This window comes from Dermochelys coriacea, chromosome 3 (assembly GCF_009764565.3).
Source record: "Dermochelys coriacea isolate rDerCor1 chromosome 3, rDerCor1.pri.v4, whole genome shotgun sequence".
NCBI classification, from domain to species: domain Eukaryota; kingdom Metazoa; phylum Chordata; order Testudines; family Dermochelyidae; genus Dermochelys; species Dermochelys coriacea.
Window position 1 is genome coordinate 144,141,629 of NC_050070.1, and position 12,598 is coordinate 144,154,226.

Genomic DNA, 12,598 nt, shown 5'->3' on the forward strand with positions numbered 1-12,598 from the left:
CCAACCCTGGTCCTGCATCTGCAGAGGTACAGAACAGGCAATGATGGCTGAACTGATCCCTGACATGTCTTCTGGAACAGGAAGAATCTGACCATGCTGCCCTTGGCTTGGACGTAGTTCACCTTGTGGGCGACTGAGGGAGCGGCAGAAACAGAGTCTGGCCCTCATAGGGGCTGCAGCTTCATGGAACCCTGCAGTAAGCTAGACCCTGGAGGCCACTGGAACTGAGGCTGCTTTTTCGACCTTGGAACAGATGACTGAATGGGTCCAGAAGGTCTAGCCCCAAGGGCTTCCTTCAGCAGGAGCTGCAGATGAGTCTCCCTGTCCTTGTGGGTTCTGGAGGTGAAGGTCTCGCAGATGACCCAGACACTTCAGATAGTGCACATGATCGTATGATATTGAGAAAACAGCTGTGCAGGAAACACGTCTCTTAAATCCTGGCTTTTTTTTTGTTTCTTCAGTTCCTCCATATCCTGGAACTGAGGAAATAACCTAACTACTTGCTGACTAACCTCAGTAGAACCTCAGAGTTATGAACATCCGAATTACAAACCAACCGGTCAACCACACACCTCTCATTTGGAACTGGAAGCACATCATCAGGCAGCAGCAGAGACAAAAGGAAAAGCAAATACTGTTCAGTACTGTGTTAAACTAAACTGCTAAAAAAAATAAAGAGAAAGTGTTAAAAAAGATTTGACAAGGTAAGGAAAGATTTTGTGCTTGTTTTGTTTAAATTAAGATGGTTAAAAGCAGCATTTCTCTTCTACTTAGTAAAGTTTCAAAGCTGTATTAAGTCAATGTTCACTTGTAAACTTTTGAAAGAACCATAATGTCTTGCTCAGAGTTATGAACAACCTCTATTCCCAAAGTGTTTGTAACTCTGAGTTTCTAGTATATGTAAACTAACAAACACTAACTCACTAACTAGAAGAAAACAAGACCCCAGTGTTAAAGAGACAGGAAGGGTTCACATCTGTTTTGGCATGCAGTTGGGAAGGAACCGAGGTGGAGAGGGTGGTCCACCCCACATAGCCTCACCCTCAGTGTGTTGGGACACTGAGGGGAGGGGGTGGAGTGTGAGAGCACTCTAGCTCAGGGGTTCTCAACTTTTTCTTTCCGAGGCCCCCCGCTACGTGCTATAAGAACTCCACTGCACACCTGTGCCACAGTAACTGGTTTTCTGCATATAAAAGCCAGGGCTGGCGTTAGGGCAGGGCAATTGCCTGTGATGGTCCCATGCCACAGGGGCCCCCACAAAGCAACGTTGGTCAGGCTTGGGCTTCAGCCCCAGGTGGCAGTGCTCAGGGCCCCAGACTTCAGCCCCATGCAGGGGTGCTTTGCTTTCTGCCCTGGGCCCCAGCTGGTCTAACACTGGCCATGCTTGGAGAACCCCCTGAAACCTCCTCACGGCCCCCCCAGGGAGCCCTGGACCCCGGGTTGAGAACCACTGCTCTAACGGACGCGGCTCGAAGAGGGTTCTACTGCAAAATACCACAAGGTGGCGCAATACCCTTGAGCAGGAATATGCAGAGCCACTCAAATAGGAGCTATGTATTTTTAAAAGGGCTGGTACTGATTTAAAATGTACTGTCTCTAGAATACCTCAAGTCCCAATCCTACAACTTTTACTCCCACAAGTAATCTTTACTCAACATGAAAGTCACTAGTGCTATATTCCGGACAGAGATTACTCAGGCAAGTAAGGATTATAAGAATTCGCTCTTTTCTTCTTCAAAATACCTTCTTTTTAAATGGGTACCTGTCTTTTTAAAAACACATTGTTACTCCTGTTTATTAAGTTAACCTATTTATTAAAAAAGTTACAGTAATTATCTATAATGTTCTCCCTACTTAGAGAAATGATTTCCGGTTAGAATTTTTAAGAATCTTTGTGATCTGCAATCCTCATTCCTGATTCTTTCATTCTCCAGGAAAACTTACCAAATGCTGCAGTTTAGTTTTCATAGTGATGGGTACACCATTGACAACAATTTTGCACTTTTCCCGTGGCGTTACGGTAACTTTGCCCTCAGTATTTGTGAATGTAGCATGCTTGTCCAAAATGCTGAAAGAAAATACTTTTTTGCAATTCATGGATCTCTTAAGAATCAAGCTAAAAGTAAAATCTCAAAATCCTGGAAAAAATATTTATTCTAATTTTGAAGATACTAAACTTTTACTTGTATTCCAGTAGCTCCTACAATGTGGTAAGTAGGCACTGTCCACATCACCCAACCTGAGAGAAACTGCCTCTCCTCCCCAGACATATACCATGCTTGAGATCAGCAAAGGCACCAAAACTGAAGCTCCCTTGGAATAGAACAGAAGATGCTGCTGGCAGGGCGTTCTGTGAGGGCCCCATGACTTTGGGATTCAACTCCCTTAACCTGGTCCAAAATAGCCCAAATTTGTAGACCTTCAATGTATGCTGCAAAGCCCATTACTGTTAGGCAGGCATTTGGCAAGGGCTGAAGTGGTGGGGTTTCTTTCGGGAATTTGGGTGAGGAGATACTGATTCGGTTTGTGATGTGATGCTGCTGGGTGGCTATCTGTACAGGGGAGAACATGCTGCACTTGTAGATCTGTAATGATGTTTGTTGTATGTTTTTATTGGATGGCAAGGACACCTAGAATCCGGGATAGGCCTTACTGTGTATCTATTTAAATCCAAATAAATAAAAACCGTGAAGAACTCATGAGCTAAGGTCCTGTGTAACATGTCACACAGTTGCTAAAATCAGTTCAACTCTATTGGTGTTAGCAATGGTGGAAGTATAATGTAGATGTGCTGCTGGCATTTTACATGCCGCCTCATCAAAGCCTGTTCAGATCAGGTCTAATGGACTTTTTTTTTTTTTTTTTTTTTTTTTAAAACACAGTTTGTCTCACTCTCATGTTTTGTCCTGTGTTTTGTGAGCTGCACTGTCTCAAAAGCATGCAGCTACCTTGGTGGGTTATGATACAGCCACTGAGGTAGCTGGTTTTGGAGCGGCTGATGGCCTTGAAAACATGAGCTTTATGTGGCTCAAAAGTTTGTCTCACTCACCAACAGAAGTCGGTCCAATAAAAGACATTACCTCGTGCACCTTGTCTCTCTAGCTCATCAGGACTAAAGTCCCCAAATTAAGAATAAATCAGTATTTTTAAAGTTGTATAAGTTTTTAGCTTTATAACAATTTAACAGCTGAACTTTGAATTAAATATTGAAATTTAACTTAACACTTGTTACAGGTTTGAAAAGGGCATTTTTCAGAAGCAATACATAATACACTCAGTGCGTTTCCCCCCCCACCAGCCTATTTTCTCTCCATTTTTCATAAAAAGGGTTCATGGTACAACAGCCAAGTTCTCACAGCTCATATATACGCAATATAACATACATTCCCCTGGTTAAAAAAAAGACACAGACTATTGCGTCTTGTCTCTTACTAATGTATGTATACTTACCCTAAACCTTTAAGGGTTATTGCATTTGAGGCTGACTGACCAACATCACATGAACCTGAAAGAATTAAAGTTTTTGGCATAAGTGATGTGTTTGGGTAACAACAGTTACACTCACCGCTTAAAATAATTGCTTTTCAACTTTTTTCTTGTATGTGAATCTGATGAGTTGTGCTTGACTGAGAGACCTGTCACGTTACTGCTATTATCTGAATATTAAATATATTTTTAATGCTTTTAATGTATGCTGGGTCCTGATTTATATAAAAGGTTCCACACTTGGCTGCTGATTTTGCACCCACAAATAATTATGGAGGCATTTTATAGCATTTAGAAATGGAGCTATTTCTGACACGGAGGATATTTAGTCCTGTGGACTAAATGCCATGTGCACAACACCTAATTGATCTGTGAGCTGCCTGATCCTCATTAGTTGAGCCAGCCCTCCAAACTGCAGCTCTTTGCAGTCATGAAAAGAAAATGTTGCTAGCGGAAGAACCAGCATTTTGTAGGCAAAGGAAAAGAACCAGATGGAGTCAGGTGACAAATGGTAGAAGCTGGATCAAACATCAATAAATTAACTTGCAAAGTGACAGGCATATTTCCAGCTATTAGTGACTGATACCCAGCAAGTCTGAGATGATTACTTTCACAGGTTAGGTTTATATTGTATTTTAATACCCAAAAACATTCCTCTAATTTGAATCCTTTTAAGTGAGCTTTGCCACATTAACAAACAAAAGGAGCACATTTGACAGTGGAAAAAAACAGCTTAACAAGGTTAGACCCTGAAAAAATACGACACTCATTACATATATGTGTGGCTGAGCAACACTATACTTAAGAGCATATATTAGCACGACAGCATTTCTCTTATGATGAATTATAAGGTACAGCAAGAAGCATTCCTACGAGCTATGTAAATTCATGCATCAAGTGTTAATACTAGAATATGAAGCAAATACAATAGAGTACCGTCCTGAATGAAGTGCTTGAGAACCCCCGAGAGCTGAGGGTCTTCATTGATATTCAAGAGATATGGGAATGTCTCCATCATCCGTCTCTCCTGATAAAGAGTTCAGATGCACATTATTTAGGGTGACATGTTGGAAAGTGTCAAATGACAGCTGATAATATACATGGAGGATTACTTTTTTCCTCTTTTGTTAAGGAGATCATAAACACTGGCTGTTCAAGGACATCCTGAAAAATATCTAAATACCAAACATTCACAAGACTAAACAATAGATAATAAATTGTCACACAAACATTTCCCAAAACACAATCAAATTGTTTTTCAAAAAAATGCCCAGATGCTACAAAGGTGGAACTATAAAAGTGGGTAGAAAAATGGTTAGTTTGATTAATGATTCAATTACAATTCATGTTGTTTAGGTTATTACTAGCCTCACTTCAGCTTTAATAAGTTTTAGAAAGATGCAGACAGTTGTTTTTACATATTATACTCATGGATTATGTTAACTCACACTCTCTTATTGGTAATGCTGTTTTATATTATAAAATAAAATATAGGCTCAAAATGAGGGCACTATTTTGGAACTTCCCTCTGGCCTACTATCTGTTAAGTGGCATAGTCATAATATTTATTATTATTCATTGTTTGTATTGCAGTAGCATCCAGAAGGCTCAGTCAGGATCAGAATCCCACAGGGAGAGGCACTGTACAAACATCCTGTCAAAGATCGTCCCTGCTCCTAAGAGCTTATAGTCTAATTTAAGACAAGACACAAAAAGTGAGTGTAACAGTGAATAAGAAAGAACAGGGGAGGATGCATGAAACAGTAATAAGATACACTGATGTAGGCTAATTATGCATACAGCTAGATAATTGCGAGCAAACTTTTAAAAATACACTATAAAATATAAATAAATATGTATCCAAACTGACCATCCATGTAGCCATTATCAGTTGGCAGTTACCACGTGTGTCATAATAGAAAGGGGTCTTGAGGTGGAATTCAAAGGAGGAAATAGTAGTGGCTTTGCTGACTAATTCAGAGAGACAATTCAAAACAAAGGATGTCTTGGAAGAAAACACAAAGGCGATTTGGGAAGAAGTAGGCACATGATTGATGGAGGTGAACTTCATCAGCAGATTGCAGATGACAGGAATGAAGACACAAGAGACAATAAATTGGAAGGGGCTAACTTGTAACTCGCCATAACATGTATCTTCCTATCCCCTCTCCTTCCCTTAAATCAAAGGAAAGATGGTGTTTTTAAATACATGCCAAAGCTTTTTTCATTTGGGAAAAAAAGTCTCGAAAAAAATTTGTATTAAGAACGGCTACTTTTAACACTCCAATTAAAAAAAGTTACATTATTTGAAAGAATAAGTCAGAAAACATTGTAAATGTTTGTTAAAGTTAGTTAACTCATATTTCATTTAAAGGGGAAATCTTTAGTTCTATCCCTCAGTGCTTGGAAGTGATACAGGCCTGGGTCTTGTAAGTTTTGTACATAGCTTGATTTTCTTTATATACAAATGCTGTGTTTCCAAAAGTAACCACTCCTCCTCATAATCAGATTAAATGGAACAATAATGGCTATAAACAAAAGATGTTATAACTGATTATTATACAACACAGTTTAAGTTGCATGCTTTTGCAATTTATCCAAACTTAAAGGCACAAGAAGAGGCAATTATATTTAGAAGGAAAAAAATTCAAAAGTACTGTATCTTTTAAAACAAACCAAGTGTGGACCGACATAGTAGCCAAAGGAAGACTGGAAAGGAACTATAGTAAGTCTATAATTAGCACTGCCCTTTAAAGAAAAAGCTTACCTGAGTAATTGCAGCATACTGCTGTTCCCATTCCTTCTGAGCTTCTTCCAGCCGATATTCCCATGTTAGCTGAATAGTCCGAATCCGCAGTTCATTTTCAGCCAGCAAACATTGCAGCTCTTCTGGAAGGGGAGAGAGGGAGGAAATTTCAGCTAGGATGCGTGTACGTACAAAGGCACAAAACCCCTGTGAATTTAATCTTCATTTATTAATTTTTAACTTCCAAAAGAAGTACCTGTTTTGATAATGTCTGAATAACCATTATAAAGTGATTAAATCATAATATAGCATCTCCAAATTTAAAGATAGAAATACAGGAGCTCCGTTAGCTCCCTCTGTTAATGCAGCAACTTTCAGATGCAAAGTTTAGAAAGCACGCTGGACTCTCGGCAGTCCTCTGCTAAAGGAAAAGAAAAAGATCCAAATTCAGAAGTGTCCTTGGAATGGTCTTTCTACTCTTCTTGGATGTGTTAGATAACCTCTCTGTGACTGACTGTCCCATCTGTAAAATAGAGATAGTACCTGCCTGCGTCACAAGCATGTTGTAAAGATTACTGCTGCCAACCCTCATGAGTTTATGCCAGTCTTGTTACATTTGGGGGAGGTGTGTGTATGATTTTTTTTTTAAACCCCAACTACTGGAATCATGTGATTACATGAAAATCTCAGCTTTTATTTTTTTGAACAGTTTTTAGCCCTTATGATTGTGGAGAAAAATCTGAAAACAAGAACTGGGTGTACCCTGAAGGTGCAGAAACTGGAAGCAAATAAAAAGTGTATACACTTTACTATTTTAATAAAAAGTCTCATGATTTTTAAGCCAATCTTATGATTTTTATAGGGCTTGAGTCATGGTTTTTGAACGCTTGAGGTTGGCAATAATGGGTTTAATGTTTTGTAAAGTGCTTTGAGAGCAGCTGATGAGACATGCTATACCAGTGTTAAATATTATTAGTAATATTACATGACCATCTATAAAACTTCATATGCACGATAGCTCTACCTTGTTCCTTAGAGGGTCTCCAACTTTCTCTTTTGTCAGTTCAGAAGACAGAACACCTCATGAACCTATCCCTCCTTTCAACTCTACCAGTCCCCCTTTGCTGTTAATGCCATGGGCCACTAGAAAGGGCTCCAGATGCCATTTTGAGAAAAACTGATGCATCTGGTAGTTGTAGTTCCTTTAGCACGGTTAACTTTGTAATACGTACTGGTTTCATATGCTACTGTTTTCCCAGAGTTTCCAAGCCCAGTCAGTCTGGACAACAGTTTGTTATTTTCTGCTTTCAGCTCCATTATATGCTTCTCCATTGGACTTGCATTTATCACTGCTTTGTTCTTGATCTTTTTTGTTCTTTCACATATGCAAATATGAAAAAAGAAGAAGTAGAAGAAAAGAGACCACTCAGTTATTACATCATGATGCAGTCAACCTCAGCACAGATCCTTGATGGGCGGAGAAGAGCTTTCCTAGGCAAAAATGCTTTTTTCCCCTATTTTTTTTCAGAAATATTACATGGAGTTTTGGAACTTTACAAATAAAAACACCGTCACTTTCTCAGGTGCTGCAGGCATACGAGGTCTTCCCCTGCATTGGAAACAGGAATCCCAGCCCTTTTTTCCTCTTTACCAGCACAGTAACCATCCCCTTCTTTCCCAGCTGGGCTCTTTTAGTAGGGTCTTGTTGCAGTGGTACAACCACATAAACAAGATGTCAAATCAGACCAGGAAGTAAGAATGCACTAAGTCTGAAGTCACACAGAAGACCTGAACAGGATAGTAAGAAGTTGGGTTTGCAGGGACATGTTCTCACCATCCTCTCAAGCAGTTGCACATGTGCCCCACTGCTGACTCCTAGTCCAATTCTCAGCCCAGGAAACATCAGGGGGAGGCAACATGTGCATGCTGCAGCAGAGACTGAGAAATGGGGACTTCCTGGTACAGAGCCCACAGCAGACCTATGCTGAAAGACTGGATACTGAGGAAAGGTAGAAAGTGAGTGAGGATAGCTTTGGGAGAGAAAGGAAACCTCTTCAAAGAGTCATAATTGGGGTTAGAAGATGATTAGGAGAGTGAGGAAGATAGAGAAGTAAGCTGGAGTGGAGTAAGAGACATATGTTGGTGGTCCAAGGTTCCCAGGACAATATATAACCACCACCCTCCACACAATTTAGTGATCAGAAACCTCACTCTTAATGTCTAAGGATGAGTTCTTAATTTACTACTTCAATCTACTGCTTTTGTTTATTCATGTTTCATACACTTTAAAAACAGTTTAAAAACACTGCAGTCTCTTGTTATTTTGCCTAGGTGTCTGGCTGCATCTTGGACCCACAGCAGAAAAGTAAACAATTTTACAGTACCTGAAAAAACACAAAACTATACCTCTCAGCATATCGTAATGTTGACAAAGTCTCTTCATAGCAGATGTCTGCTGGACTTATAGCTGCAATCTGTGAATACATACAAAAAGTGTTAGTACAATTTAAATTCCCTATTTGAGTTCTGTGTATTGGTTTTACAATCACCAAAGATATTACAGATCAGAGAAGGTTTACAATGGATATATCCATTGGTTAGCCCCTTAAACATAGAGAGTCCTTAGTGTCACTAAGACAGCAAGTCACTTTTTGTAATACAGAAATTATGATGATGATGAAGAACCACCACCATTTTTAGAGGTAGTGCAAGGAAAATGGAGAGATATTTTAAACAGATTAACCTAGTTTGTACAAAATTAGTCATGTGGGCCTAGATCCTGAATACCCTTATTTACACTGGTAGCCCTTACTCAAGCAAATAGTTCCAAGGCTTCAATGGGACTACTCGTAGGATCAAGATGTGGAGAATATGGCCTTTGGTTTGTTTCACACTCCACTGAGGAATGGAAGACTCAAGTTTAAAGAAAATTGGCTCAATAATTTAAAAGTTATGAAAATTTAGACGTCAGCATTTTCATGCATGCACGCCAGCCCGTTCTGATTCATTTTCTGGCTACCCTCACTTAACAGCACTGTAGAAATGGATAGTCAGTTGGAGGCAATGACAGAAGCAAGAGGAGTTCTGCTTTATTTAGGATGGCAAAATCTGGCCCACGGCATGGATGATCAATGGTGGGCTCCAAGGAAAATAGTAGAGACCAGTTTTCAAAAGGCCATATATAAAAATGTGCATGCACTTTTGTGCACTCACGCAAATTCCACTGTGCTAGCAAACCTTGATTTGTGCACAAACCCTTTGTGTGCGCGCAAAGGCAGGTATGTGCAGGATGCAGGTACATTTTTAAATCTGATTTTCAAATGACTCAAATACTGACTAAGAAAAGAGCGCCTATTAAAAAGCCTTTAACTTATCTTGAAGTATAGATAATAAGCTTGATTGTTTACTTTATTTTTACGTTCTAAAAGCAAAGACTTAAAAAGGAATGGTTATAGATATTACTGTACAGGCACACTTCTTGAGGGAAGCAGAGTCAAAAGAACATGGCCTTGAATCTGACAGTGCACATAAGGGAGGGTGTTATCAGAAGTGTTATCACACTTGGTCATTGGGACAGAAAATGAGCAAGCAAGCAAGCATGAGGATGACACTGCAGCCTGGTGGTTAAAGCCCTCACCTGGAAGGGGGAGGACCCAAGGATCCAGGCCCCCTCATCCAATGGCTTTTAAAAATAGAGCACTCACCTAAGAGGTAACAGATCCCTGTTCAAATTCCTTCTCTCCTTCAGGTGGAGGGGGTACTTGAACTGGGGTCTCCCACATGCCAGGTGAGTACCATAACCATTGGGCTAAAAGATATGAGCAAGTGCTTCCTCCTTCCCTGTCCTCCATGCCCAGACTTCTTGCTAAAAAAGCATAAGCACCTAATGCCAAGAGAGGGTTTGCAGCTGAGAATCTGAAGCAGAGAGAGGTGGCTCCCTCCAGCCTGGGCTTAGTCACCTATCTCCAAGAGAGGGGTGGGGCTTAGGACAGACCCCTCGCCTTGGCATCTCCAATTGGCTAGCTTAGATGAGGCACCATTTTAGCTTTTGGGAATCCAACTCGAGGCGCTTCTGTCACAATATAGTTGCCCCCCTCCCCCAGAGAGGGGTGGGGGGTCGGGTAGACGCTAGCCTCATATGCTGCTAATGCTTTTGTAGGTAGTGGAAAGAATGTAGGAAAGGGTTAAAGGTATGAATGCGGACTGAAAGGTTCTTTTCCAGGTTGTAAAAGGCCAGGAACGGAGAGGAAAGAAGAAAAGAACAGGTTAACTTGATGTTCCAGCTAAACCTTAAGCTAAGAAACCGACTCCAGTCCAAGGCCACCCCCTCCCCCCGATCACCCATAAGAAAGGAGAGTTGTTGAGTGAAATGCAGGGCCCTCGAAAAGGAGCGAGATGGTAAAGGCCATCAGGGAACAAATAGAACTGTCTCACGGCCCTGACACCTGTGTGTTTTGGGGAAGCTGAAGAAGCCACGGAAGGCTGGTTTGGACTGGACAAAGAGCACCAGGAACAGAGGTCGCGGACTGGAACACCCCCAAAGGAGCCCAGGACTTAAAACCCTCTTGAGAGCTGGAGCAATTCGGAGATTGGCAGCGGACCCTGGACGACCTGTGCGCACAGGACAGAACTCCCATCCTCCTCTCCCCCTCTTCTTCTTACATTACACCCAGGTCTGGCCCAGCCTTGGGTAGTGCGGGTGTGAGTATGAAAGTGGGTTAGGGCTTGGGGCACTAACGCTTTCTTCCTTCCTCTGAGTGACATGGGGAGTACCCATCACTCTCCGTTATTTTATTATTTTATCAATAAAACTTTAAAACAGACACTTGATGTGTTGCGTCATCTCCTCCCTTAACGATCCTGTGGCCTCACTCTGATCACCTGACACCTCAGGCAGATTGGTAACAGAAATCTGTCACACTTCTCTCCCCTTGTTCATCCTATAGGGAGCTGAGGTGCCTAACCCAGGCTTTTGTGAATCCCAGTGATTTTCTAAGTGCCTAGAAGTTAGGCATGATGATGCTGAGCATTGTCAGATCTAAGTTCCTTTGGGAATCTAGCCCACTGTGCTCCTATTTTAATAAAAAATACCAGAACCCAATTTCTGAGCAAGTCAGTCAACTTTACCATGATAGTCCTGCTGTTCCCCCCAAGAGCCGACTGCAGGAGTTTTGTTAGAACAGAGTCTCTGTATGGGATGTGTAACACTTTCTTCCCCATAGCCACCTCAGCCAGAGCACTAAGGGAAAAATGATTGAGTGAGTAAAGGGTTAAACAATACTCTTGACTATAAATCTAGCTAAAGAACAAGGAGAAATACTTTCACTAGCTGTACCTGTGTAGATGCTTCACTATATTAGCTCACTATATTATACATCATACATTAGCTGATCTATAAAAATGGTCAAGATTTTCAAAACTAGTAACTTTGGATGCCTCCATTTGAATTAAAAAGAACCTAATTTATTTAAAAGTTGCTAAGCAACCACCCTCAGAAAATCAGGGCACTTTAAAGGTGTCTCAAGTTATGTGCCTGAAAATTGAGACACGCAAAACTACTAGTTGCTTTAAAAAATTCTGACTAACAACCAAGTGAGGCAGCACATCATGATTTCTCTTCCCAGATCTGACCCGAACGCTGAGCTCATAGGCAAGTCAATGTATATTCTATGCTTCAGTTTCTCCACTTTTAAAATGGAGATAAAATTACTTACCCCTCAGAGATGTTGTGAAGCTTAATTTATTAATGTTTATAAAGGGTTTCCAGATTGCTCCATGGTATGCACCGTGGAAGTGCAAAGAATTACGTTAAACTTACTAGGTAGAAGATGCAAACTGAAGGAAGGCTGCTATTCCTACCTTTTGAACAAACGCACACTGTTTATGTGACACTTGCAGAAAGGTCCCTGTTGTACCTGATGACATTTCCCAAGGTGGTTAAACTCAGATTTACACGTGTCCCTTCTCTCAGTCTGTCCCCTTCAGAGCCTGAAGACTTTTGCCTTTCACTTCCTGCCAAGTCCACCAGATTTATAACGGACTGCTTGGTGATATCTTCATCTAGAAAAATCTGAAAGAAATTCCATCAGTGAAAGGAAAATAAGGTATTAAGCCATATCCTTAAAATCACAGCAAGGTACTGCAACCTAAAATCTCTGTGGATAGTCTGAGTAAATATATTGTGATTATGTACTGACATTAAGAAGCAGAGAATTATTGAAAATATGGAAAGTAACGTTATGGCTCAAGGAGAATGAACTTTTGTGTAAAAATTAAGCAAGACTCTTAAGAAGGGGTGGGGGTAGGAAGATAAATTCAGCTGTGATACAAAGAGTTACATCCGTATCAATGGACTAGCGTCAGCAG

General features: G+C 40.8%; 1 protein-coding gene across 1 annotated transcript in view; it reads right to left on the bottom strand.

The window, feature by feature from the left end:
- Nucleotides 1-12,598, bottom strand: part of LOC119852590 (kinesin-like protein KIF28P) — a 63,029-nt gene that overhangs the window by 31,755 nt on the left and 18,676 nt on the right. Inside the window, exons 6-14 of the mRNA XM_038393966.2 lie at nucleotides 12,148-12,302; nucleotides 11,360-11,471; nucleotides 8,639-8,706; nucleotides 7,481-7,607; nucleotide 6,995; nucleotides 6,254-6,375; nucleotides 4,423-4,513; nucleotides 3,451-3,505; nucleotides 1,945-2,068 (exon numbers count right to left, since the gene is read on the bottom strand). Of these exons, the coding sequence (XP_038249894.1) occupies nucleotides 1,945-2,068; nucleotides 3,451-3,505; nucleotides 4,423-4,513; nucleotides 6,254-6,375; nucleotide 6,995; nucleotides 7,481-7,607; nucleotides 8,639-8,706; nucleotides 11,360-11,471; nucleotides 12,148-12,302 (855 nt within the window). The remainder of the gene's footprint in view (nucleotides 1-1,944; nucleotides 2,069-3,450; nucleotides 3,506-4,422; nucleotides 4,514-6,253; nucleotides 6,376-6,994; nucleotides 6,996-7,480; nucleotides 7,608-8,638; nucleotides 8,707-11,359; nucleotides 11,472-12,147; nucleotides 12,303-12,598) is intronic.